At 51.5% G+C, this 27,605-nt stretch overlaps 5 protein-coding genes across 5 annotated transcripts; 4 read left to right on the forward strand and 1 right to left on the reverse strand.

Moving 5' to 3' along the window:
- Window positions 1-8,222: 8,222 nt before the first annotated feature.
- Window positions 8,223-10,544, forward strand: N7539_008144 (putative YT521-B-like splicing factor; the record flags this gene model as incomplete). The annotated part of the gene is made up of 4 exons (XM_056937744.1): window positions 8,223-8,325; window positions 8,454-9,137; window positions 9,235-9,836; window positions 9,945-10,544. 4 exons carry the CDS (start codon window positions 8,223-8,225, stop codon window positions 10,542-10,544), a joined length of 1,989 nt encoding a protein of 662 aa, XP_056786836.1.
- Window positions 10,545-15,587: 5,043 nt separating this feature from the next.
- On the forward strand, window positions 15,588-16,124 carry N7539_008145 (uncharacterized protein; the record flags this gene model as incomplete). The annotated part of the gene is made up of 1 exon (XM_056937745.1): window positions 15,588-16,124. The coding sequence occupies one exon, from the start codon at window positions 15,588-15,590 to the stop codon at window positions 16,122-16,124; it is 537 nt and encodes a 178-aa protein (XP_056786837.1).
- A 243-nt stretch (window positions 16,125-16,367) lies between these two features.
- On the forward strand, window positions 16,368-17,295 carry N7539_008146 (uncharacterized protein; the record flags this gene model as incomplete). The annotated part of the gene is made up of 2 exons (XM_056937746.1): window positions 16,368-16,926; window positions 17,069-17,295. 2 exons carry the CDS (start codon window positions 16,368-16,370, stop codon window positions 17,293-17,295), a joined length of 786 nt encoding a protein of 261 aa, XP_056786838.1.
- Window positions 17,296-19,468: 2,173 nt separating this feature from the next.
- Window positions 19,469-20,380, reverse strand: N7539_008147 (pirin family protein; the record flags this gene model as incomplete). The annotated part of the gene is made up of 1 exon (XM_056937747.1): window positions 19,469-20,380. One exon carries the CDS (start codon window positions 20,378-20,380, stop codon window positions 19,469-19,471), a length of 912 nt encoding a protein of 303 aa, XP_056786839.1.
- A 4,197-nt stretch (window positions 20,381-24,577) lies between these two features.
- N7539_008148 (PRKCSH domain-containing protein) lies at window positions 24,578-26,332 on the forward strand (the record flags this gene model as incomplete). Its single annotated transcript, XM_056937748.1, has 2 exons — window positions 24,578-24,694; window positions 24,806-26,332. The coding sequence occupies 2 exons, from the start codon at window positions 24,578-24,580 to the stop codon at window positions 26,330-26,332; spliced, it is 1,644 nt and encodes a 547-aa protein (XP_056786840.1).
- Window positions 26,333-27,605: the final 1,273 nt, after the last annotated feature.

Genomic DNA, 27,605 nt, shown 5'->3' on the forward strand with positions numbered 1-27,605 from the left:
AAAGTAGAGGAGGTACTGCGAAAGTGCGAATTGAAAAGACCCGGCCGTATGCATTGGAGCAAGCTCTTTAACTCCCGCCACCATGATACTTTGAGCGACGTGATTGGTCAGTTTGGAATGAGCTTGAGGTCTGATCGACAGGGCGTGAGAAAAGTCACTGTGGCTAGTGGTTGATATGTGGCTGCGAAGCCCCAAACGCCCCGTTGAGATGCGCATCTTGCCCCATGGTCGATGCTCTGAAGGGCGTCGACACCATGGGTGTACCTGCAAGTGCCTATTCCTCGAGTGGGCACATCAAGACTGCCCGTGTGCCGGAGTCGCTGAAGAAAAGGGTTCAGCAATCTTTCCGCTCCCGAAATGCCAAGTGTAAAGTTAGAATTCTACGTGCTTTCCAAGTAGTCCCGCTGACTGCATGTTCCGGCTGTATCGTATCTCCCGTGGCTCAAGACCTCCTCTGGTTTAACTTCCATAGTAGATTCCCGACCACTTGGGGGTCTGTCGTGTTGCATCCAGTAGACTGTTCACTGCCCGAGATCTCCTCCCCGCTGTGCATCGCCGAAGACCAAGCGGCTCGATCGATGGCAATGGAGCCAAGATCCCAAGGGGTTGACCGTCCTTTTCTTGACGCAACGAGGAGCAATGAAGCTATCTGATGAACGAGGTCGTGATTCTATTCATAGAAAAGGAAGGTGGCATGTCGATGCATGATGCAGGATGTCTCCTAGACTTCGATTCCGAGGGCAGTGCCAGACTGCGTAGAAAAGGGGGGAAGCGATCTGAATTCAAATTCAGACTATGCCCAGCTCAACCCGCAGCCAAGTGTGGGACATCTCAATCAGGTGAGGGCACGTCAGCGGTGGCTCTGGGATGAGGAATCGGTGATCAGCCATCAAAACGAGGGCGAAGAAAGAGAAAGAAAGGGGAAGATGATCGGGTAGGAAGTATGACCGTGGGGGGGGGGGGGGGGGGGGGGGGATGTCATGTGTCATGGGAGAGAGCTGGAGGAGGAGGGAATGACATGGGTTCCGACTCCAGGAGGGCCGTCAGATCTGCAGGCGACTTTCCTCATCATGTGGGCATCGCTTAGGTGTCTTGACGACGGATGGGGCTATCGGACGCTTGTGCCAATGTGACGGGTTGTAGCCTACACTCGACACTCTACAGTCCAGGCATGTGCGTACGTGCTCAGGTAGATTGTGGACAGCAATTACGCACAGTAAACCGTGGACACATGACAGATATTTACTTGCTACTGTACACTGTGCCCAAAAAAAAACATAATATGTACCCAAGTGTTGTTCAGACGAAGCTCATCAAGTATTGGACCATTGGACAGCAACGTAGGGAAGCTCCAATAGAGAGGACACCGTGGTTCGATTCCATTGCTGTCACGGAAGCAGCATGCTTTGACTATCCCACGCTCGCAAGCCCTAATCGAGCACAGATCCAACGAGACCAAGTCAACCCAATGCGCCAATGCAGTGTCCGCAGGCCAAGGTGCGAAACAGCCACTATTCCCAGGTCGATCGAGCATCAACAACACCGCTCCAATTGACATCAGCCGAGCTGTGACGGTTACGTAGTGCTGTCAAACATCGATCGATGCCTCGATGAGGCGAGAGGCGCCTTGAGGCGCCAAGGCTCTCAGGCGTCAAGGCACCAGCAGTCAGGTGCAGGTGACGACAGCAGATGATGATTGGCTGGCATAAGAGGCCGATAAGTGGGTCTTGTCATTCGTCAGCATACTCCCAAATCCAAATATGATTTTCTGAAACCCCAAAATGGTTCAAACGGAGTCTCAGCAAGAGGGAAAGAGCGTAAGTCCATTGACTGCCCCGTTGTCATGTACCAGAGCCACCGTCTAAACGAAGATCATCCCACATACTCGGTATTCCTTTCAAAGGAACATATGGAACAAAAAGCAGTCTCGAAAACCTTGATCCTAAATTGTAGCTGAAATGATGGGCGAAGATCTATTCGGTACTTTGACGGTGACACACAATCGAGTACATGATGGATGCACTCCCTGGCGGCAGTCCTGCCGGTCTGAATGTGGAACAACAACACAACGGTCAACCGTGTCTCCTCTCTCTCGAGCCGGCCCACTCGAGTACCTTACCTAACTCCCGTGCCTCGGCGGGCCGGATGGTGACTAATGCTGTAAAACGTGCCCCGTCCGTCCACTGTTCGACTCGCGGTGACCTGTGCTCCAGTGTCACCTCCCACTTTCATCTAAGGTGCCGAGTGGTCGCTGGCAGTCATCCTGCCCCAGGCTCCAATATTCTCCAGTCGCCTTCTCATTCTGATTGCCCACGCGGCTGATGCGCCCGCGCCGCTTAATCATCGCTGTTGGCCCTCATCCAACGACAGTCTCTCCTCCAGGATATTCATCGATTATGCGATTCCCACCGACCTCATCGTCCTCAGCAAACCCGTACATCACACGTCCTGTGTAAGCCACTTTCGTTATTTCGAGGTCATAGAATCATTCACATCTCTGATTACCAATCAATCAGCTGATATCGGAGTCTGTACGGAATACCTCGTCATTGCGCCCTTCTTGCTAAACATACTGTACTACCTTACGAAACAGAGAGGATCGAAAGATCAGCGGAGAAAGTTTTCCTGCGTCATCATTCTCATTCTGCAGCGACTCCCTGCTGCTTCCCGACAGCGTGGTCTGCTCGGCGCGCTGCCTTGGGTCGCGCGACTTTGACAGATCACAGTATGAACGACATCTAGTATTCTGCCTTTCAATATTGAAGACAACATTTGAACATACAGTAGCATGTCGAAATTGTCGACATGGACGAGCGGATCTGGAGAGAAGTGGAGATATTTCCCACCCCTCCCCCGAGTCTGCCAATGATGGTGGCTTATGGATCAGCCACGGGCCAACAGTCTCCGAAAGTGACGGCTAGAATTTCCATCCTTTCCTGCCAGTCGCCACCGACTGAACGCTGACGAGTGGATCCGCTGCCGGCGGAGACATGATCGGGTCTAGTGGGAGTGTAGTAGGTCCGCTTCATCCCCATTCGTACGCATATCTATGTTTTTGCACGTCAAAGGTGCTGTCCTTTTGCCGTTCAGAGCAAATTATGATTGACCACGTCCTCGGTGCTCCCAGTGGATATTGCAATGATTGATTTCTATGGTACATTTCTCCCGACCGAGAGAGTATCTTTGCGCGCCATACCTTTGGGGTCAAAACAATGGCCCCCAAGGACCCAGTTCTTCACGGACTCATAGACCACGTTTAGATTCTTCATTGGGAACAAACGATACAAACGGTCTCCCTCCACCCAAGGTCCCTCCTTCCATGAAATCAGAAAAACTTAATGCCATTGCACTAATAATCCTGGAGCTGGATGAACAGAGTGGGACGAGGCGCCGGGCGGAGGACGCTATCCGCGCTATTCTCCCCATTGTCGCGCCCTTTTCGCTAGGAAAGGAAAATCCTTCCCGTTGCGGTGGTAGCCACGCCACCTCGACTTGCTAGTTTTGATCGGAATGCTGCGATGTTCGCCGAAGTCAATCGACAAGGTTGATTTTTTATCATTGATGGCTCGTCTTCCAAAAGTCTCAACTTCGAGTTGATTCTACCTTTTGGCCAAGGGGTCCCACTTTTTCAAAGCTTTGGCCTCCGTTTATGCAGCATATGATGCATAGCCGAGCTCCCCTGACAGTGGCAAGGCCACCTCAAAACCATACGCTTTCCCTTGATGGGTCGGCTGCCCTAGCATTACTTATGCCTGTGTTCCTCTTGTCGGAGGCTTTACCATCGAATTCAAGGGGCATGCTTGTGATTGGGTCAAGCAGCCGGCAAGAGGGGCCAAGCTACTAACCCTGACAGTCCCATGGGAGTCGAAGATTATAGGAATCCAAGAATGAAGCGCAGAGAAGTTCTGTAATCTGTACGAACTACGAAGCCATCTCGTCAAATAGTCGACTGACCGGGTATCACATTTGTTGTGACCTGAAGAAAGCCCCCGTCACATGGAAGGGGACCAGCGACAGATTCGCCTTGTCGAGATAGCTGCGACTTTTGAAACCTGCTGTAAATCAAACATGGCATGGGCTCCAGCTCTTGTCATGATCAATGCTGCTCCATGTCAACCGATATATATGCGTGTTCAATGAGGCTTGCTGGTGGTGCTACTGTATGTCAGTGGTGTGCAGACGCTGACCGCCCGACTGGTCAACTGTCTCCAACATGTCGCCTCCAACTCAGCAACCGGATGGGGACACTGGCAGATCCGTGGGCCGCTCAAGCCACAATCCACTTTGGCACGGTCTCGTCTCTTCACTCTCCTACAGAAAAGGTCGAAAGTACCGAGTTGGCAACGATCCATACCGGAAAAGAGTCAGAGAATTTGGGGGTATGTTTCAATCGTGTGGGTTATGATCCACGAGCAGAGCTTTCATTGTCAATCAGTCCGTGGCTGGATCACACGAAACATCTCACTCTCTAGGTCTCTTCGCGATGCCAATACCTGAGGAACGCACAGCAGTCCAAAGAGAATCGAAAGATGTAGGCACCAGATATCGACGAAAGTTAGGGTTTAATTATTTAGTTCGTGTATGATTCAAGTCGGTTCCTTTGGATCTATTTTGGAGAGATCGGCAAAGTGAGTGGCGCATGGCCCCGGGAAGCGAAACGAAAAGAAAATGAAGGAGAAGAAAAGAAAGAATCATCATAAAATAAAATTATGATTAACATGGATTTGGCCCAGGCAGGAAAAACTTGACCCGAAGAGGGCAAGGATCCCATGAAGAAAGGACGAGGATTGTGGATCGGGACTCCGGAACAGATCTTGGGCTCCCATTTTTGGTACCTGGTTACTATATATCTCCTCGGAGTTTGTTTCCCTTTCACAGCTTCCCAGTTTGCGCAATCCAAGCTCGAAATAATCAAAATCCGCAGTTGCCCACCTGGCGGCCAGCCCTGCATGTGTGTTGTGTACCCTACGTCCACAAGTATCTGCACGCTTGAATCCTCCACTTCGAATTCCACATCATCCGAGTAACGGTACAATCATAGTACCACCGTCTCAGAAACGGTAGCCTCGACCCACCGCTGCACGCTTAGAAGAGCCGAGTGCTCTTTGCCCCCTAACCGTTCGAACTTCTGACCAGGAGAATCCGCTCTCGGATCTCGCTCGTTGTGCCCTTTCTCGCCGCATCGTTTTCCAGTTGCGCCTTTTGACTTTGTCGCCTCCCCCGGTCTGTCATTCTTACCTCGGTCTATGAGTGTCCTCACGACTCTTGACCAGGACCCATTTCTTCACTCTAATGCCATCGGTCTTCAGCGGCTCTGTCCCCTTGTCCACCTCAATACATTCCTCCCGGGCCGTCCAGATATCTGCCTGACCTGGCTCGCCTCGTACCTCGATTTTGGAGAGCCCCTTCTATTTGTTGTAGTGATTTTTTAAACTTCCTGCGCAGGACTGTGAAGCTTTTCTGACGCTCGACTGCATCTCTTCCCGCTGTCAGTCGGCCACAGACCAATTGGTGCGCGTGCACCCAACGGTTCGGATACCTCTCCATTGTTCTTTGCCTCCCTCTTATCCGTGCCCACTTATCTTACTCTTAGGTCCCTAAGCATTGCATTTATCCGCCACAATCACAAGCTCGTCGAGCCTCATCCAGCTCCCTTTTGCCTCCTCCACGGTGGCTGGAACCTTTCTAGGGCTGAGTTATTTTTTTCTTTCCTTTTATTCTTTCTTTCTTTCCTTTCGTTACTTTTTTATAACGTTTTTTTTTTTTTTTCAATTTGGTTCATCCCGGCCCATACTCTAGTGATTGGTAAATGGTTCCTCTCCCTTGTATTTTCTTCATTTATTCTTCTTTGATCTGGTTTGGCATGTTTCAATTCCATGTCGTCTCGTTTCCCTCGCCCGCCGTCAAGCTGTTCTATCTCTGATCTTCCTCTTCTGGAACTTTTCTTCATTTTGCTCGTAGCTCTTGGCTCTTTTTGATTTCTCCATTCCTCGTCATCTTGTGGGCAGCTCGTGGTTATCCCCCCGTCTCGGTGGTCTCCATCCAAGCTCTCCACCTTCGCCATCTGCAAAAAGCCGCAGCAGCTCTCGAACAGGCGACAGGTACAGCCGGTACAGCAGGTACCTGTGCACTTGCGTTGGGTCCCGTGCTGTGCCCCCCTTTGGCTCCATTTGGACCAAGCACCCTCGTGGGTCCATCGTGCTTCTTTTTCTGCTTCGTCTTCTTCACTGTTGCCTTCGTCCTGTACCGCATCCACCTTGTCCTCTCAACCCGCCCCTCTCGCCTCGTTCCGCACGGTACGTGCATGCGACAGTTGAGTCTCCGAGTCTCTGCGTCTCTCGGATGACTCGATTGACCTCCCCATTCTTGTTGAGCCACACCCGTTCCCTCGGTTCGGGTCTCCTGCGGTGCACCTGGCTCGTCCTTCCCACTAGCCTGGCCCTTGATCGGCCTATCACTTGGCCTCGCTGGCCCTTTATTGTCCCCTTTGGGTATCCATCCTTCTGCTGCTTCCCCCCCCCCCCCCCCCCCCCCCCCCGATTCCCCCGTTTCATCTCCAAAAATACTCCAAATAGTTTAGCGTTGCCTCTCACCTCCCCGCGGACCTCTTTTCCCTCCCGTGACAGATTGAACTGGACCGAGACCTCTATATCTCTTTGTCGTGCTCGGGCTTCGCCGACTCAGACACCGATCTTCTCGCACTAGAGAGTCCTTGCCCGTTCTTCAGCGGACTCGGTTCGTGTGTGTCTTCTCTGCGGTTGTCCCGCTAGTCTAGCGTTAGCGAGGTAAGCTCCCACTGCTGTTTCTTGTCCCATACACGCCGCGATTCCCTCGCCCTCGGGTTGCATGTTGTATTCGTGTTGTATTCGTGTTGGTTGAGTGTTGATTGTGCTGTATCACTTTGTGTTGTCTGCATCTATCGCATCGGTTGGTTCCATCCTCTGCTCCCGTCTCGTGCTCTGTTCTTCGTTGTGTGCGCACTATCAATGCCCTACGAGGGCTAAGCGTCCGTCCCGATTGCGGTGGACCAACCCTCTTGGCGAAGTCGCTGCCTTAAACACCAGTGAGAGATGGTTGGTGTACCCTGAGACCCTCTGCCCACTCCTTTCGACAAGAAAGTACCTCTTGTTAGCCCTGCTGCCCCTTATCGGACGGAAGTATTCTTTGGTTTGAACACAGTTCACGAAAAGAAAAAAAAAACAAACATACATACAAGAGAGATCGGTTGCAACGCCCTCATTGTGAGACGACTGTGACATTTGCACCTTGACACTTTCATTCTGTTCCTCTCCTCTACATCCTTCTCCCATTACTTGTCAGGTTTTGAGGTTGCCCTGAAGCTCTCTCGAGTTTCAAACCCTATTCTCCTCGCACCCTTGAAACCGAACCAACGTGATCCGACATCTCACATGACTTGAAGGGGCCAGATGACACTTCAATGTCTTTGTCTCTTCCTTTGAATGTGAGCTCTGACACTGCGCACGGTGATGGAAATCAGTCCCTCCAATTCAACTTCACCAACCCGTTCCCTTTTCTTCCTCTTGGCATCCCTTGAGCTTCACCGTCCTTCCCTCTCATCCCCTGGTGAGGTTGCCGGAACCTATCTGGTGGAGCACATCAAGATATGACCACCAAGCTCCTCTTATGTGCGATGGTCATCATCTTCTCAGCCTCCTCCTCGGCTTGAGGATTCTATACCCCGGCCCTCGAAACCGATTTTCCACAACCGCTTCTAGGTGGCTATCATACTCGCGGAGTCCAGCACCTGCTTGTGAACATCTTGTCGGCGTCACTCATACCGCCCCATCCCCAGCATGAATGACACCCTGATTCACCTCCTTTGCCTCTAGTCGCAAGTCATGATTGATGTATCTTGTCGTCTTTTCCATCGCGTTGTTACATTTTCTGCAGACAAGATAGGGCTGACACCAGTATTTGGAAGTGTTCTCCCTCTTTCTGCATTGGTGATAAAGACATTCTGGTCAGGCATCTTGCGATCTGGGAATTGAAACAATTCTACTTTGGGGGGTCCTTTGCCTACGTGGAAGGTCTGAAGAGGCCCGAAGCAGCTTGGGGCTCTTTCGGGTTCCGCGTGCAAGGTTAGTTCGTATATCATCTGGATCGACTTTGCCGTGGACTCGTCAAGCTCACTCGTGACAAGAAACTTGATTCGTTGTCGACGTGTATAACTTGACGGCGTATTGTTCACAACATCAGCCTCCATGTGCAATGCATCTCCGGACAAGACCAACACGGTCCCGGGGTCAGGTGAGGCATTGCCTCCAGAATCACGTCTGGATGCGTCGCAAACCAATCCGACACCCGGTAAGTGTTGGATCTCAAGTACTCCAGATCCTACAAAAGCTCCGTTCTTCTTTTGCTTTTGCGGGCAAAACCCCCTGGCCTCGACCCACTGCAACATCTTCATTAACGTCTTGGACATGATTGTGTAGGGACGTCAAGTGGACGCGGGGCCCCCTCTCGACCAGGTTACTCACGACACTCTTCGACTTCGTCGTCAACCTTCCCGAACCCAAACCAAGCCCGTTATGGACCGCCGTCTCCATTGAATATGAGCCACATGGCTTATTCACTTCCGACTCATCAGTCGCCATCCTCCCCGTTCGAGGTGCAACACCTAATGCACCAATATCCTACGACCCATCCTCATGTGCTCCCCTACCCGATGCAATCTATGAGCCACTACCCTGGTCAGAACACTGGAGGGAACATGCCATTTGCTGCACCATACCCTCCAGCTTACATACCTTATCCCATGCCTCAACCCCCGCCCACGCAACACGCCACGGGCCATTACCCGCAGTACGTATTGAGTCCGACAATGCAGCTAGCGCCGGGACAAGTGTCTCCCTTCGGGGCTGGATACTACCATCCTGCCGGCTACATACCCTTCTCTCGACATGGATCACAGTCTGAATCGGCCCAATTGTGCAATCCAGGGATACCGTCTAGACAGGCAAGTTTCTCGCAAGCAGTACCCGCACCAGGCGTCACGACCGGGACTACAAGAACGGATACCGACAAGCGAGGCGCAAAGGGCGATTACGATGTGACCAAGACGATTGTGGATGGCTCGAATACGAAACGACCAAGCCAACCTGTATCTACCACTTCCGGTACGTTTTGGGTCTTTGTCTGTCCAGAACGTTTGCGCAGACAGCCGTCTCCATCACGAATCCACTTTTTGGATAATTCAAGCTGACCAATATGCAGATCCTCAACACGCATATCAACCGCTTATCCCACCACCCGGAACTCCTCGCGGACCCCCTCGAAAACCAAAACAGTCCGGTCATGCTCTTTGGGTAGGCAATCTGCCACCCGGGGCCAGCGTGGTCGACCTGAAGGATCACTTTTCACAGGATGCGGTCGACAGCATTGAAAGTGTGTTCTTGATCTCGAAGAGCAATTGTGCGTTCGTGAACTATAAATCCGCTGCCGCATGTGCGGCGGCGCTGGCTCGCTTCCACGACTCCCGATTTCAAGGCGTACGGCTAGTGTGTCGACTCCGCAAGGGCTTTACCGCGCCAGGATCGGGGCTGGGTAGCGGTGCAGTGGGTATGGGAATGGGATCAAGTGGTGGGGTCTCTCATTCTCATCCTGGGGACCTCGCTGGTTCCTTCGCCGGCGTCGAGACGGGACCGTTGCCTAACCCTTCAAACTCTGGACCTCAACGGGGAGGGGAGCCACCACGCATGCCCGAACGGTACTTTATTGTCAAAAGCTTGACAGTGGAAGACCTTGAGTTGAGCAAACACAGTGGGATTTGGGCGACGCAGACGCACAACGAGGTGACTTTGAACCACGCATTTGCAGTAAGTGATACTGATGTCCGAGTCTGCTAGCTTTTGATCAATTCTCTCCTTTCTAGCATTTTAGCCGAAAATGCAAGCTTGACTGACTTCTCCCTCTCCCACTCCCAGAACACGGATAATGTCTATCTTGTATTTTCGGCCAACAAGTCTGGCGAATACTTCGGCTATGCACGAATGAAATCGCCCATCAACGACGACGAGGATCTTACAATGGAGATGCCACCACGTCCAGAGCCGCAACTCGGAATGGCCGACGAATTCGAAGTAATCGTCACCGCTGCGACGCCGAGCGCACCGAAAGGTCGAATTATTAACGATTCCGCTCGCGGTACAATCTTCTGGGAGGTTGAATCGTCCGAAGATGAACACGACGCTGGGCCCAGCGACGACAACAGGGTCGAGGGCCGTGGAGCCGGCCTCGACACTCCTCCTCCTCCTCCCTCTCCTTCACTTCCTCCTCCTCAACCCGCCCCCGTTTCCACAAACGAGGCCGCAACGGGGGGGATGACTGGAGACGAAGAAGAAATTCAAACATTTGGCAAGCCATTCCGGATTCAATGGCTGTCGACTGACCGAGTACCATTCCATCGTACACGAGGGTTGCGAAACCCGTGGAACGCCAACCGTGAAGTCAAAATCGCGCGCGACGGAACGGAAATTGAACCGACTGTTGGTCGCAAACTGATCTCGCTTTTCCATTCGTGTTGAGCGTGAATCTCACGCTACTTGTTCTGGAAAGAGCATGTGCATTCGAACTGCATCTTTGGTCTGAAAGTGACACTCAAGAGGGGGAAGAACGACGGGGAGTTGAACACGATATACGATGTGTTTCATGCTTTCTTTGCTCTTGCCGTTCTCTGATTCCTCTCCACCGGATTTGAGGCCGTGAGTATCTGCGGTGGGTTGATAGCCAGCGGAGTTTTGCAATGACTCGCACTGGATATCATTGGACATGCGATCTGGGTCTGATTATTGCATACGCTACTGCCAGGTCGACTCTTGACATCAATGATTACCGGGATGGTATGATTCCAAAGACATGCCCGAGTGATTTGATCTCGAGGAATTGACCTGGATGGCGAGTCGCGAGTTGTCTGAAGCAACTAGAGATTGATGATTGATCTCTTGCCTTTGCTCATCCTCAAATTGTTCTTGGGGCCGCGGGCTTGCTTTGAGATCCATGTCCTAGTCTATTCGGCGGTGGTGGGGCAGGAGAAAGTGTCACGTTCAGTTCACGGACGCAGGAATGTACCGGGACAAGTCGATATGGAATACGAACAAGGACTTTGCCGTCGGCTCTCATTTCCATATATCCCATCGTAATCGGGAGATGGGAATATGGGACCTGCTGCGACTGCTCTGAGGAGGTGGAAGCGGCTTGGAAAAGGCGGCCCTTGATAATGTTATTCACATGCACAACTAAAATCTTAATGGGAAACGAGCAATACACGATGTATGTCCATTTTATTTTTGAGCTTCTCTTCGCATTTTCTCCCAATCGTTTTTCCTCTCCTCCATGGCCTGTTTTTTCTTTAGGCCCACTATGTACTTCCCCAAGCATCTTCATACACGATATCTGAGCGGGAGGGGTTTTTTTTTTGCCGAGTTGTTTTGTCACTTATACATACACAAACCTTGCATAGTACATGTCGTCCAACTGATCTTCCGCGATTTAGTACGGGAAGAACCTTCAGATAAGGCAATGTCTTTTGTCTCGACGGATGCTGGTTCAATTACGTTTTTTTCTGTCTTTTATGTACGATACACCTACTACCTACCTTAATCAATTTATTTAACGTCAAATCCCGTGACATGAGTCTCGGTGCATACCACTAGTAGTACTTGTGACTTGAGTATCAGAGCTTAGTATGTGACTACTTTGATAACCTAGTAGATTAGGTAGGACTGGGTTCGGTAGGACTAGGTTCACCACCTTTCTTCACTGATATTCGCGTCTCAGACGACGACGCTCGAGCTCGAGGCCGTGTATAGTTCTGGGATTGAGTCGTTGACGAGGAGGGATATCTTATAGGGGTGGTGCAGTGCAGAATTGCACTCATACCGTACATGGCAGGGATGAAGTGGTCTCGGCTCTTCCTTATCGCAACAGTACCTATCGTTAGTATACTACTAGGTAACTCGTAGAGGTACAGGAAGGTAGGTAGTATCCGGCTGACGCCGGATGATGGGTTGGAGGAACCTTCCGCCTCCCCCGCAATTCCTGGAATTACTGATTTGGGTGACTTTTCCAATCACGTGTCGAGAGTCGAGAATGCAAAAGTCAGGATCTTACCGGGTCCAGTGCCCATGACCCAGTGACCAGTACTTACTTGGAGTGGGGATATCTGCACGATTTGTTTGATGCGAGCGGGGAGCTCAAAGTGGTTGTCTTTCGGGGTTGTGACTCCGTTGCAGTGGGTAACTTAACTTGGGTAGGTGGTGATTAGTTGGTAGACTACTAGTTGATCTTACTTTTGAAGGAATGTCTTGGCTCTTTTAAACTTTCGATTAGCAACGTGAACTGTCCAGTGGATTATCTCTAGATGGGACGCTGTTACTGTTCCCTCTGTAATATACACTATATACAATCTGCAGTAGATTCCAATTTCATAACAATTCCCCCAAGGTTGAACGCTATCCGCTTCCCTTGAGCCCTTTAGGGTTTTCTCTCCTTCCAAGAGACTCGACTATGGTCCTCGTGCTCTCTGCCTCTCCACACGGCCCGCCCTCCCGTCGACCTTTCACATCCGTGTCTTCCGGGCTGCAGATGGAAAGACAAGACTGCACCGTTGTCTCTCCTCATAGTCGTCAACGCTCAACACACGTCACGATGGACAGTTCCTGCAGTGCCGGTGGCACACCCAATGAGGTATACCAGAGTACGCACCGGCTCTTAACCACACACGCAGCATCCCCTTCTACGAGTCCCTAGTACTCGTCATCTCTCTGCCACCTCTAGCCTCTTGGATCTTACCTGACTCATCATGTCATTAGTTCGCGTCTCACTCTTGGCTCTTGACAGTCTACGCAACCATGGAAATCTAGACGACCCCGGATTTTCAGCTCAACCCTTGTATACCTCGACTCTGTCCCGTGCAAACCTTGACGGACTTCTTTCAACCCGATAAGAGATCAGACAGTCGGTAGGTCATTGTCTGGACCCGCCGATTGGTCCAGGACGATCTATCTAGGTTTGAGTTTGGCCTTTTGCGTCGAGTGTGCTTCGTCATTTCCAAGGTTGGCGACGCGAGTGGACGATTTGATTCGGGGGAAGGGAAAAGGTGGGACGAGTGGACACTGGACAATCTCTTTTTTTTTTTTTTTTTTGACGTCTTGTCTAGATGGGTCTTTTTTTTTTCTTTCTCTCTTCTCTCTTCTCGACAAGGTCTTGAGTTTACATTATCTTTGGGACGTTTTGGTTCCATCTCTCTGGTGGGGAGGGCTTTCTTGGGGTTGAGTTTACGCCACCAGAAGGGGTGCTTCTTTGGACTGGTTCATGGTGACAGATGACAGATGGATCCGGGGGTTGATTCTATAGGTCGTTTTGGTTTATCTGTCCGCTGTAGCTGGACTCTGGAGACGGGACCATTCATGGTACGCATTTGGCAGAGAATTCTTGTTTTGTGGGTAATGGCGTACGAACGACTGTACAAATGTACCGTATACGAGTAGTTCTAAGCTTCTACCTCGCCCTCGAATCTTCATGGGGGCATGGAGACAAAGACAGCTCCGGTCCAGAAGTTTGTCTTCCCATCTTGGGTTCGTACATTAAACCCAGTACCTAGATCGCCAGACTTGGTGCAAAAGACCAGACGCAGTATACCATGTATCTCTCTGATTCGTTGCATCAAGGACGCAAGGTGAAGAGAGATCATTGACAATCACTATTCCCGTGCTATCCTGTCCTGTACTGGTCAATTAAGTTTACAGTTATGTCATGATCCTCCAGTTCCATCCTTTTCCCCGCAATGATCTACCTACTCTCGTTGGCCCTCTTCGCTCCGGATCTAGCCAAGTGCGCTGTTTTCCCCCGCTTGGCGGTTGACTTTGGCTTTGATCTGCTGAGGATAGATGGGGTCGTGGATACCCAAGTCCTACTGGAAGTAACTTCCTAGAGACGTCGGTGGGTCTGGGCATGCATCTGGTTCGTGATTTTTTGTTCTGGCCGTCTAGTAAGATACGAGACCAACTTGCCCCAGGCTCAACTAGTGACGAGTAAACTCCCAAGTCTACAGAGGGAGTCTTCTCCAGTCTGGTCAACTTGACTTTGAGATTGGCGGGTGAGTGCTCAGCTTCCGGGGTGTAAGTCCAGTCGAAGAGGGTGGGACAGTACTTTTGTCCAGGATCCCGTGCCTGAGGGGAAGGGGAAGGGGGGGGGTCTCGCAGTGCTTGACACTTGTACGATTTGTTGATTGGAGTGGTGGTGATGGGGAAGGAAGAGGTATGTCCAGACTTTGCCGTGTTTTGTGGGGTGATTAGAGGTTAGTGTGAAGGTTACCTGAGGATTGAGGATTGAGTATAGGTGAGCGGTGATCGGTGATCAAGGGGGCGTGGAGGAGGAAAGCTGAATGGAAGCCAAGAGCAGAAGGGATCATGGAACACATGCGCATGAGTCTGACTGGTGTGCGGATGAGGATGAGAATGTCATTGCTCGGGTTTGGGGATTGGGTGCTGTTGGAGTGGTCGAGATGTGGATGATTTGCGGGGAAACTGAGTCTACAGGGTAAGAGGGTAAGAGGGTAAGAGGGTAAGAGGGTAAGAGGGTGAGAAATAAGATTTGGTACCGCAGTTGGTGGAGAGAAAAGGAGAAGTATGGGAGGAGGAGAGACCAGGAGAGCGGGCGACACTCATACTGTAGTCTGTAGGTCTAGTGGTCTACACTCTACAGTCGTGTCAGTAGTCAGTAGTCAGTATTAATAGTATCTTTGTGTTGAGCAGACATTAGTTTATACTCTAGTCTACTCTAGTTTATACTCTAGTCTACTCTAGTCTATACTCTAGTCTACTCTAGTCTATACTCTACTACTCTCAGTCCCAGCTGCAAAAGGCCTACCGGATGGAGAACTTGACCCCATCTTTGGGTGATGCGCCGGAGACGGTCCGTGGGTCCCCCACTAAACCACTTTGGGACTTTCGGTGATGCAGCCTCGACGCTACCCCGGATTCGGGGGTCCAAGCTTCCTCAGTTACAAAGTGAGTCCTTATGTCCTACTGAGTTACTATTGACTCGGTTGTATCCTGATCACCTCTTTCGTTCCCAGTCTGGCCCTGCTGTCGTCTTTCGTGTCTGATTCGAAGAACTCTTCCCCCCCCCTCCGACCGCCCATCCTGCTCTCCTCGGTAGCATCTCGTCATTGAGGTTGGAACCTTTCTGGTCGATCCACTGTCGATTCTGTGCTCATCGAGACCCAAAATCCGAGAGACGATCAGCTGATCTTTCCCTCTTGGACAGGCCCCGCCGTTGGATCGGCCTGTGGATCCCCAAGTCTGCATCCTCTGCCTCTTTGCTCTCCGCATCGATACGCCATTTCTCTGCACCGCGCATCTTTTGCTCAGATCGTTTGCATCGGACACACGCAACGTCGCTGGGTAGCTGCAGGAGTGGCCCTCTCCGCCGTCCAATCCCGCCCTTTGGTCGCAAGACCGACGACGCTTATCGGTGACACACCATCTCTCGCCCTCTTACCACACCGAAAATCCAGCAGAGTTGGACGACGAAGAAAGACACTTTACTCCACACTCACACTGTACATGAGGACCAGAGTACTACACTACTACACCCTGCCGCCTTCCCCAGACTGCGCTCGTACTGGCACTTCCAAGGATCGACCCCCTCTCCTCATCCCTCCATCCTCTCTCCCCCGGGCTCGCTTCCCTGAACCGTTCGGACCTTTTCTTTTCTTCTTCCTCTCCCACGCTACAACTTTCTTCCTTTCGCTTCTTCTTCTTCTCCTTCTTCTTCTTCCTCCTCCTCCTCCGCCCACTCTCCTCTTCTTCATCCATCTGCTCTTCCTCGAAACTCACTGTCCGATCATCGATTTCCTCCCGCCATCACTACCTCTGATCCTTCCATTCCATTCCCCAATCTCTCCTCCACTGATTGTCCGCCCCCCCCCCCCCCCCACCCTCTCCACTATCTTGATCTCTTCCCCCTTCATTGCATCGTCTCCCTCCACGTCATTCCACCATCTCCTTCTCGACCTCCGCCACACCCTGGCTTTCTTCTTCCACCCGCCGCCAGTCCCGCGTCGTACCACCATCGACCGATCGACACAGATTCGCCGTTGATCGCATGATAAGGGCGGCCAGTCCGTCCGAACTCAATTGCGCGATTGCTCCCTCTGAAACAATCTCACAATTCCACCATTGAACCTGTAGATCTTGCATCTTTTTTTCTCTTCTCTCCCTCTCTCTCTCTCTTACTCTCATTCTGTCTTTTTAACTCTTCGACTTTTTCTTCCCCCACTGTATTCTGATCACCAATCCTACCATCCTGTCAAATCACCTGGTCTGTTTAAACTCCTCTTCATCATGTCGGACGATTCTTCCACTTCGCCCATCTCGGTCCCCTCGTCCGAGAACCGCCCTCGTCGGGGCTCCTTCGCCAGTCTTCCCTTCTCCGACCTCTTCTCCAAGCCTTCCACCAGCGCCTCGAGCCAACCCCCAGCCAGCAACGCGCAGGCCATCCCTCAGCGTCGACTTTCCATCACCACCCTCGGACTGTCTGGATCGCCCACGCAGACCTCCTCCGCCTTTGGCAGTCGATCCTTCCGTCGAGGCAGTCTCTCCAGCTCGTGGAGTTCGGTCCCCCCCAATGATGATGTCGTGGCCGAGGAATCAGAGCCGGCCTCTGCTTCCGGTGGAGTCACGCCGGGCTCCCCCTTTTCACGGCGGCTGTCCTTTGGTGCTCAGGCGCTGCGTGAGGCCCGAGCGGGAAGTATAGGCAACGGTAGATACCCTCCCCCAACCTCTACTGCTCCCCCCGTCGTCTTCTTCTTCCTCCTTTACAGCGGGAGTGCGGCGGTCTGCATCCACCGCAGGAGTGCCGGTGGCTTCCGCCTCTCTGCCCCGGCGGAACTCTCCTCCCACGGTTTCCGGTGCTACACCTGCTTCTGTCCATCTTACTCCTATTGCTGCTGCTGCACCTGCTGTCTCCTCCCGATCTCCCGCATCTGCAAATTCTGCCGCTGCCCTTTTGGAAGAGAGATCTAACACCTCATTACGCCGACCAGGCGAAGGCTTCAATTGGACCGAAGCACTTCGACACCGAGCAGAACGTGCCCCTTCCCTCGGAGGTTCCTCCGTGTCTCCTCCCCAGGTCAGTCGCCAGGCCAGTCACCAACGGGCCGCGTCGATTGCCACCATGGAGCAACCCGTGCGCGAGATGCCCAAGCAAGCCAAGCAGAACAAGCCGGATTTCTTCCAAGAGAAGATCCTCCGTGGTGATTTCATGGATTGATCTGGACTGCTGTGCGCACATGATTTCACTACCGTTTGTTTTTGGGTTCGAGTTTTGATTGGATATTTTCATCTTGGCATGTTCGCGACCTGGGAAAAATCCGCCAACAAAGGAGGCTTTTACTTCCAGTGCGACCGACACTGTTGACACTCGACTGTCGACTGTTGTGATATGCGACACCGCCATGAAATGTGGACTTTTTCAATTTACGGAGTTTTCAGGAGGGTCGGGCATGAAGTCCATCGGTGGATTGGAATGATTTTGTGGATACATCTTAGTGTTTTTGGGAGTTGGTTTGAAGAGAGAATTGTTGGATTTCTCCAAATTGTCACCCGGGAGTGCATTTGACGGATGGGGTTTTCCTGGAGATCCCCTTGGGAGTGATTTGTTATGTTGAGTTTGATCTTTGTGGCATTCTGCGGATGTACACATCATTTTTTTTATGTGTCGGTTTTGTGGTCTACGACTACCACTACCACTACCACTTCTACGCCCCGTGGACCGTCGGTTCTAGAGGGTGGTCTCTCATCCTGGTGATGATGTGCAAATATGCAAGTTGTGAATGAATAACCAAATTGAATGGACTACACAAGACGATTCTCAGGTGCCTCAGTAGATGAAGTTATATGACGACTCGCTTTGACAAAATGGTTCCAAGCCTAGACAGTAGACCTCCCCTGTAGTATAGACGGCGATGAAAAGTCCCGTCAGGACCACGATTAAGTGCAAGACTAGACGAGTACACGGAGGTCTGCAGGTGGACGCTGTGAGTCGACCATGTGCTGCTCATTATGATTTGAGCTTTGAATAATTGCGGAGCAAAGTGACGCTATAATACTGGGGCCAAATCTTATAATCGGACAATAAACAGTAGATATTAAGTGATAAGACAATAGGTGATTTCAATGGCTTCCATCCCATTCGACAATATACTTACTCCCGGACATTCAATCCGTGTTTCTGCTCTTCTGCTGAGTGCTGTCCCGTAGCCGGAGGATACTATAGTCTATACTAGTAAACGTAAACGTCTAGAATTGAACGATGACGTCGAGAACACACGTATCCCGTATCCACGTATCACCCATCTCTTTAGTAAATGACCTCCTACGAACAGTACCCCTGTAAGAGCGCCACTCCCAAACACCTCAATAAGGTAAGGGAAGGTAGTATCCAGCGGTGCGCGTGAGTCTTCAGCGTGGTCTTGAGTCCGTTGACTTTTCATGGTATGTGCCAATTACCCAATATACTAGCTTTTTCAGCGTACCAGGATCCGTCCAGGGCTCGCTTATCTTGTTCGTAACTTTCCTGGCCTGGCCGCTGGCTTCTGTCGTAATGCCTGGGCGGTATTCCGGAACCCGGCGTAATGCGTTGGATATGTAGTTCGTAGTCTGCTGGGGAGTCCGGGTGTGACGAGACTCTTTGGGTAGTATCTTCTGATGAGACTCTCGGACTCGGTCTCGGTCTCGAGATCTAGGGGAGATATCATGAGGGGAGATTCAGTTTGGAGAAGGGACCGAGGCCGATTCAGATAGTCGGATGGTCAGCACGAGTATAAATGAATCCAGGTCAGAGGGAGTAGAAAGCTCGTCGATCCAAGATTCCATTTTCCGGAAGTGTATGTTTCAAGCTGCGACCTCATTGAATTGGAAGAGGTGAGAGATATTGAAGGGGGGGGGGGGAGTAGATACATAAGGTTGCAGGATTAGTCCAATTACATGGTATCTCGCAAGAGCGAGATAAGAAAGACAGTGGCTTGAGGCGAAATACCTCGATCAAAGGACACTGCACGATATCAGGCTTTCAACACCAGTTGGTATGGGCGACTTTGAATTTGAACTGGATGAAAATATGGAGTGGGAGAGTGTCATTGGATTGTGGCCGTGTGTGAGTGGATTCGATAGGAGGTTGGCAGTTGGGTCGAGGAGTAGTTTATTTTCGGGTCTATAGGTACGTGTGTGAGATGAGACCTCGTCCCTCGAGTAAACTGACCTCGGTATATTCGTCCAGTCCGTTCAATGCGAATCTCTGTCTATATCATTGGTTGTAGATCACATTGGGCGTAAATCACGCGGCTTCAAAATCGGTGCAATTTGGTCTATTTCACACCGTGAAATCTCACGCCAAAGGGACTCTGCTTGTAAATCCACTGCACTCAGTGCGCTGGGCGCTGCCCTCACGCGGCCATTCGCTTCCCAATCTCACTCTGCCAATTCCTTGACTTTTCAAAGCCATTCGACCCGGTCTGATAATCCATCAATGCCTGGTACACCTCCTCTTGACTGTTCAACACAAACGGCCCATACTGCACCACCTTCTGATCCAAGGGCTGGCCCGCCACCAACAAGAACCTCGCCTCCTTCCCGGCGCCTTCCCCCTCGGGCACAAACGCCTCGACCAGATCCCCCTCCTGCTCAAAAACCACATTATAAAACTCGTCCACCACCTTGGTCTGCTCACCACCTCCAAACACCGTCGTCCCCGCCAACGTATACGCAAACGCATTCCACCCCGTGGGCAGAATCTGCCTCACCGTCCCGCCCGGCCGAATCGTCACATCCAACAACCAGACAGGCGTGTACGCCAAATCCCTCACCGAGTCCACCCCGTGCGACTGGCCCGAAATCACTTTGATCTCGACCCGGCCCTCGTCGGTCTTCACGAGGGGGATCTCCTCCGCCCGCAGATCGCGATACCGCGGCTCGCACATCTTCAACGCCCGCGGCAGATCCACCCACAACTGCATGCCGACGTTGGGCGCCCCGTCCTCGTTCTCGTGCGGCATCTCCGCGTGCATGATTCCCCGGCCCGCCGTCATGAATTGCAGATCCCCCGGGCCGATGGTCCCGCGGTTGCCGGCGAAATCTTCGTGGTCGACGCCGCCGGAGAGCAGGTAGGTGATGGTTTCTTGGCCGCGGTGCGGGTGGTCCGGGAAGCCGGCGCCCTTGCCGATGGTGAAGTGGTCGAGCATGAGGAAAGGGGAGAGGTTGCGGAGCGAGGGGGTGCCGATGGAGCGGCGGACGCGCGCGCCGGCGCCTTCGGACTGTTCGATGGCGTGGAGGATTTGGCGGATCGGGCGGGCAGTCATGTTGGTGGTGGATGTGTTGGTGTCGGTGTTGGTGGGACTGAGTGGCTGGGAGAGGTTTGTTCTGGTGAAGAGCTTATGAAGAAGAGGGTGTTGTTGGATCGGGAGGAGAACGTCGTCGAAGAGATTGGAGAGGGTGGTCTGTATAGTTGAGCTGCTTGGATGGTAATAAGCGAGGAGGATTGCCGAGATGCAAATGAGAATTGGAAAAAGTGGTTTCATGGGGGCGCGAGGGAACAGCGCCTTGATATAGGGTGAAAAGAGATGTGCAGAGAGGATGAGCTCGAATGTTCGAGTAGATTTCGATCTGATCGACTGTAGGTAGTAGGTAGTAGGTAGTAGGTACACAATCACGTATACAGAAGAAGAAGGAAGAAGAAACTCCAGGAGAGGTGAATTGACAGATGGACAAAACGTCATGACACCATGGAGATTGAGGGATTGTCAGCCTTAGTCACGACTTGATAATACTACCTGAGCTCGTATTAGTGTCAGTAGCCAAGGGCAAGGCTCCTTCCACTCGGCATATGGATCTCGAACCACACGTTAATGCAGGGTCTTTGCTTTGCAAGAAATCAGTCAGCCAAAGTGCTCTCGCATGCGGGGGGAGAGTATCGGCGGAATACAGAAGCTCATCAGACCCAATCAAAAGTCATGGCCATGCGGAATTACGGAAGATGATGCACTGGGAGTCCGAGCGTCGAGACTCGGGATCGATGGAAGGTCTGACTAAGAACCCAGTCAGCGACCGACCGGAAGCCCTAATCGAAGAAGTTTAACTTCGGCACTGACTACTCACGGATACGGAACCGATAGATTGATCAAAGATGGTCGTCTATACCTGCTTTTCAGATGGACCACATGGATCACCGGGGACTCAGTATTTGAATCGTACTCGCATGATAGTGAGGAGATTCTGAAACTTCACTGGGTAAGGTAAAAGTCCTTGGCCGAGGGTCGAATCTCTTAAGGTCACTGATATGTCATATGGTTAGGGGAAGATACATCGATTCTATCCTGAAAGTTAAAGCTCTTGAGTACCCTACTTTCTCATGTGCGAGAGAACAACTCTGCAAATCTGCAACGAAGTTAAAATACAAGAAACTCATGACCCGGCCATCTAAGTATCTCCATCGCGGTATATGTGTACTTGCTCAAGACGTGAAATGAGGGTTCAGTCACGGCAATACACGAATTTCGAAATACATTGGGGATTATGAGGTCACATCCATGATGGAGATGAGCTAAGGGATATCTCAACACCTTCCGATCCACTGACTGAATATATCGACGACTTGTCCATGCACGGTTTCATGAATGAATCACGGCGGAATCCACCAGACTAGGGTTAAACGGATGAGTGTTCCAACATCCTTGTTATCGAGCTGTGTCAATTGGCGTTCCAAGTAGACGATGTCAGGTTTCTGAAGTGAGCAGAGAGATAGATTATCATCTCGTCTCCTATCCATCCGCACGAGTCTTTGACGAACGTACGTTTGGTCAACAAGCTGGTCAATAAGATTGACTTCCTCATCTTCCTCCGTAAGTCCCTGCCCCTTCCTCGCCAGGCCCCGCCTTGATCGTTTTGTCGGCTTCGCGGGTTCGACTCGCTCAAGGATCTCTTCTGCTGCCGGGGATGTCGCTCTCCGAAGTAGACCCCACGCATGCTGTGTGGCTCCGTGCCGCGTTTGAAGTCTCCAGTAATTGTACACGTTTATGGCATGTGCGACATTTGCCACTTGACGTGCGCGCTTACTCCATGCTTCTCCAGGCCTATTGAGACGTAATTGATGGAATACTGGCCAGCCTTGCCTTTCTCCAAGAATCTTCTCGAGTTCCAATTGTCGAGGGGCTGATGCCAGTTCCTTCCGGAAGAGATCATCGTATCGTGACTTGCACGAAGCGACATCTATTCAGGCTCAGGCTGCGCTTCAGCTGTTTTGCCAGGTCCTGAATGAGAGTGACGGTGTAGAGAATGTTGTAGAATTGCCGCAGAATGGTGCTGCAGCTTGTGCTGGAAGATGGCGTAAAGACTGAAGAGGAGAGGGATGCGTGGACGATGTTAAAAAGTGCAAATCCACGTTTGAGCTCCGAGATGAGGCTGTCGATAAAGGCAGAAACATGAGTGTTTAGCGAATCCTCGGCTCTTTGGTCCTTGAAAATTAGATCTTGAGGAAACTTGGAGTGAAGCAACGAATGTCGAGTCAGCACTGAAGTGCTCCATACACGCTTTGTTGCAGTCTCTTCTAATTTCAGTCAGATGAATCTGAGATCAAAAGGAGAAGGATAAAACGAAGGAACAAATGGATCTTCATTCAGCCTTCGATGGTTCGTAGTACCACGTGCCGTCACAGACAACACAAATGGTCAATACCTGGTATCTACTTTGGTGAGGTCTTCCTCGATACACTCTGTGAAGGCTTTGCCGAAAGAGATGGAACAGATCTAGATGTAAGACGGAAAGAGTATCGGACAATAACAAGAGAATCCCGTCCGAGAGACTCGTTATGAATGGATTATCTTACTATATATTGCTCGAGTAAGTAGAATACAATAGGGAGACGAAAGCCCAATGACCGTAACATGATATCAGCCTGGATTCATATCAGCAGACCGCTTGGAACAGCGACTGTCACACACTCCTGCCGCTCAAAATCAGATTCACCGAGGATTATCGAGATGTCGCAGCTGCACAGTAAGATTATGTCTTTGACTCTGAGCCAGCGGCGGGGAACTGCATCCTAGCTCGAGGGCGAGATATCCCACAATGCGCCTGAAGATGGACACAATCTTTCTCAATGATCTAATAGAGGGTGCTAGTGACTCGTTGCACGTGTTCGTCTTGCCCAGCAGACCGTCCGGGTCCATCTGCGTCAACCACGATTTCGGCTATTTCTACGAAATCTGTAGTACATGGAAACTGATCGTTTTCACCGTGCTTACCAGACGATATCGTCTACATCCCCCCCAACTTTTTCTTTTTGAAGAGTATCACGATTATTCATACTAGAATGCTTGGTCAACACTGCGTCTAGATGTACCTTTTACAGAGAACCGTCGAGTATACCATAAAGTCTGAGAAAGCCGGCCGTGTTCCGAATAAGCTGCTTGACCGAGGACCGAACAATGGATTTGGCCGTGATATTATCCTTCCAACCTGATGTTGACCCTGTCGGTCAAGCGTGCAGGGTCTTCGCCTATAGGCCTTGGTTCTGACCTAGGCGGCTCTTCTTGTGGCCTTGCAGCCCGTCGATCCAAAATTTCGCGTGAAGTGGAATTCGCGTGCAGAAATCTATGCTGGGAACACTGAGTGAGCCATTGAATCTTTGCTGATGGTATGTGGTAGAGGAAAACTGAGCTAATGAGAAGCATACTCCGCTACTACTTCAAGTATGTGAAACCCAGCCGAGTGTAAGTGCGAGCTTGAACAGAAATCGAGTCCCTAAATATACCCCAGAACATATACCAAGTAAACGCGTCGGTCATTTGTTCCTGGATTCTGGACTGGTCGTCTTCCAAGCTGGTTAGGCGATAGCTTCACATGTTGCCATCGTCAGGCAGAGACTGCACGGGGTAGCCAGAAGCCAAATATATTGTTCGGAAATGGTCTCCCGCCAGCAAATTTTTGTTTCGTCTCTCTAATCCAGTTGGGTTCGGGCAATTCTGCAAAAATCAAAGATCTTTCAGCTATGTGGAATCCGAGGCTTCGATAAACACACTTGGGGGTCTCTGTTCATTCCATGGACGTGATGAAGATCCTCCTCCATCTGGCCTCATACTCCATAGTCCGTGACTCTATAGCTACTCATAGTCATGCCCCCGGAGACGCATTGACCACCCGGCGAAACCAGCCCATCCGTGCTTATCGCTATCGGATAAGGCCACGGAGCAACTCCCGCTATTTACTACTCCCGCCTCCGCAAGCTGCTCCATCAATTGGAACGTCCCAGTCTCTTTTGCTGCACAGATCGCCGATAACAGCGTCAAAATCGGCTGAACAGAGCTCTCGAGTCTTGCTTGCTCGATTGCCTGATTGAAACCGTCCATACAGAAGTCACGCATACCCAGCACAGCTTGACTAACCCCCATTCGAAACATATCGCATCATTCCCCACCTACTGTCGACCCATAACATCGATACATACTGTCCATCTTCGCAACCATAATCGCCTGCATTGGTTCGACTCGCGCGTAGACAGCATGGGTCGGTCGCGATGGACCTTCGCTTCGTGGCTCATTCTGGGCAGCTCCATTTCGCCAGCCTGTGCCGCCAAGAAGCCCTTTAATATCAATGATGATTTGCTGGCCTATCCGCAGGTACGTTTTTTTTTTTTTTTTTGATTTGTGGCATACCTTGGTTCTTTGCGTCCTGCGCTTTGACTGTTCTTTGTACTTTGAAATTGAACTCACTGACATCTTTTTCATTAGTATCAACTGCTTTTTCCCGACGAATACATTCTAGAGGCACAGGCGCACGAGCTCCTTCGCACCAAGGTCGCGCCTGAATCTCCAGACTCATCCAATGTTGCGCGCAACGAGCCTCAAATTTATACTGGCAATCATCATACGGATGGCTCTTACGAACACAATGGAGAAGAACCACTACCTCCTACATATACCTACGAGGAGATGGTCATGGGTCATCGGCGCCTGCTCTGCCAGATCCCTCGCGTCACTCTAGACGAAACGAACAGCACTGGAAGTCGCGCGTCGCAAGAGGCCGATGAAATGAATGAACTGGCTCGTGCGACAGACCGGGGACTCGAGTTGCTCAAGGAACTCGAGGGTAAATGCATGTATTATTTCTCCGGGTGGTGGTCGTACTCGTTCTGCTATCGAAACCAGATCAAGCAATTCCACGCGCGACCCGCCGGTGGCGGTGTGCCGAGTTATCCTCCTGTCGAAGATCCCAGTACCCACTCTTTCATTCTGGGGCGATTTCAAGATGACAATGCCAAGGAGAAGCGGGAGAAAAACAGCCAAGAGAAAGCAGATCAAAAGACGTCTACGGATGTGGCCGAGTTGCGCACCAAGGGCGGCTCTCGGTACTTGGTACAGCATTTGCGAGGCGGGACCAAATGCGATCTGACGGGTCGGGACCGTCGAATCGAAGTCCAATTCCACTGCCATCCGCAATCCACGGACCAGATTGGATGGATCAAGGAGCTGACGACGTGTTCCTACCTGATGGTGATTTATACGCCGCGACTCTGTGACGACGTGGCATTCCTCCCACCACAGCAGGATGAAGTTCACAACATCGAGTGTCGAGAGATCCTCCGCCCCGAAGAAGTGCCCGACTGGGAGGCTGGCAAGGACTGGTATGCCACCCACCAACTGGCCGATGCTGCCGCCGCTCACGAGGAAGTAAAAACGGTCGGGGGCATCGTCATTGGTGGACAGCAACTGGTGGGGATGGAAGGCAAGAAGATCGAAAAGGGTCGAGTGGTCTCCTTTGACGAGGAGACGGTGGAAGTGATTCTCAAGCGTGAAAATGGAGAAATTCAGCGCCCATCGAAACAAGTCATCAAAAAGTACAATCTCGATCTGGAGTCGATCGAGGATATGAAAAAACGACTGGAAAAGCTGGCCGACGGCAAAGACTGGACTCTGGAGGTGGTTGAGAGCAACGGGATGCTCAAGTTCCAGGGTGCCATTGCGAACGACGAAGATGATGACGAGGAAGAGGAGGCAGCAGCAGCAGCCGCCGCCGCCGAGAAAGAGCTGGAGAATGAGAACGCAGTCGTTCTTGACCAGGCGGATGATGGCGAATTGTTTGGTGCTGAGACCACACGCGGTCAAGCATCATCAAACACGGGTAAAGCCTCCCAAAAGTCCAAAGGCAAATCGCAACAACAACGACGACAACAACAACAGCCCGCGAAGAAAGAGCGAGAAGAAGAAGATGACAGTGACCAGGTGGGCAGTGAAGAGACTTTTAAAGATGAGTTATAGGTAATGCTCCAGGAATGAGATGCGATTCTGGCACGCAGACTCCTACTAGAGCTGTCTCTTGTAAATACGGACCTCCAGCTCCATCAATATCTACACAAACATACCTCCCTCCATGAGACATTAACACCTTTCTAGAATCATAGATTCATTACAAACCACCACCTGCACTACTTCCATTCAGAATTGATCCCATGCAATCTTCAGAATCGCAGAACAGTGATCGTTCGCGCGTGGTTGGCATCAGTATCTACTGAAATTGGAAGCCTGCCGAGCCCTCCAAATAACAGCCTCGTGGGTACCTTTCTGAGCTCGGAGAGTTCGGTTTAGCTTCCTGCCCGAAGACGTCAGACGCCCCAGTCTATCGGGAACCGTGTGGGGGCATAGAAGCCTAAGGCCGGCAAATGGAGACGAGATACAGTTTCTACGGAAAGGAATACGTGTTGGATCAACAGATGATGGTATGGAGAAATTACTAAAGCGTGGAGCGTGAAGAAAAAGTGTAGAAAGTAGAGTGCAGAGTGCAGAGTGCAGAGTGCAGAGTGCAGAGTGCAGACCCCAGAATGACAGAGCTCGCGACTGACCAGTTGTCACGGGTAAAGGTCGCCAGTTGGCGGCTACCAACCCAAGTCCAGCTTGACCAGAGTCAATTCCCTCCACGGCTGCTTACGAGTCTCGGGCTCTCCTCCTCTCACTACGTCAGGAACGTGACGGGTGCACGACCCCCCCGAGAAGAAAAGACTTGCGCATTTCTTGTGCTTGATTCAAACTCGACCCACACACCCTTTCCACCTCCGTCCGTGACCCCCCCCCCAAAGTCCCTCTCCGTCCCTGATCTCAAGTCCCATCTTCATCACCAGCCACGACAACCTCCCTCTCTCTCTCTCTCTTCCCCATTCCCCCCCCCCCCCCCCCCCCCCAACCCACACAGCCACTTCATCTTCCCACTGTGTGAGATTACAATAGTCAATCACACTCCCAGTCCGGCTCTCCATAGCAGAATTCGAGACGTCTCTTCTCTACACGGCGTTCCAGTCAACCGCCCCTCCTTCGGCCAGGCACCACTTGATAACCACCTCCGAGGTGTTGCCAAGGCTGACTGCAACTGAACCAACTTCCAACTTCCCCCCGACATCCGCCCGCGTCACTCACTCGGGGCCCCCTTCTCCGCAAAGTCACCTCGGCGTCAGTCTCCCTCCTCCGACCAATTCTGCCGCGAGCTCTTGATTCGACCTCTGGTCATCGCCGGCTGAGCGCTCAGGAACCTTTTCCCCTG

The sequence above is a fragment of the Penicillium diatomitis genome (assembly GCF_028827545.1).
Source record: "Penicillium diatomitis strain IBT 30728 chromosome Unknown utg000012l_segment0_segment0, whole genome shotgun sequence".
NCBI lineage: Eukaryota > Fungi > Ascomycota > Eurotiomycetes > Eurotiales > Aspergillaceae > Penicillium > Penicillium diatomitis.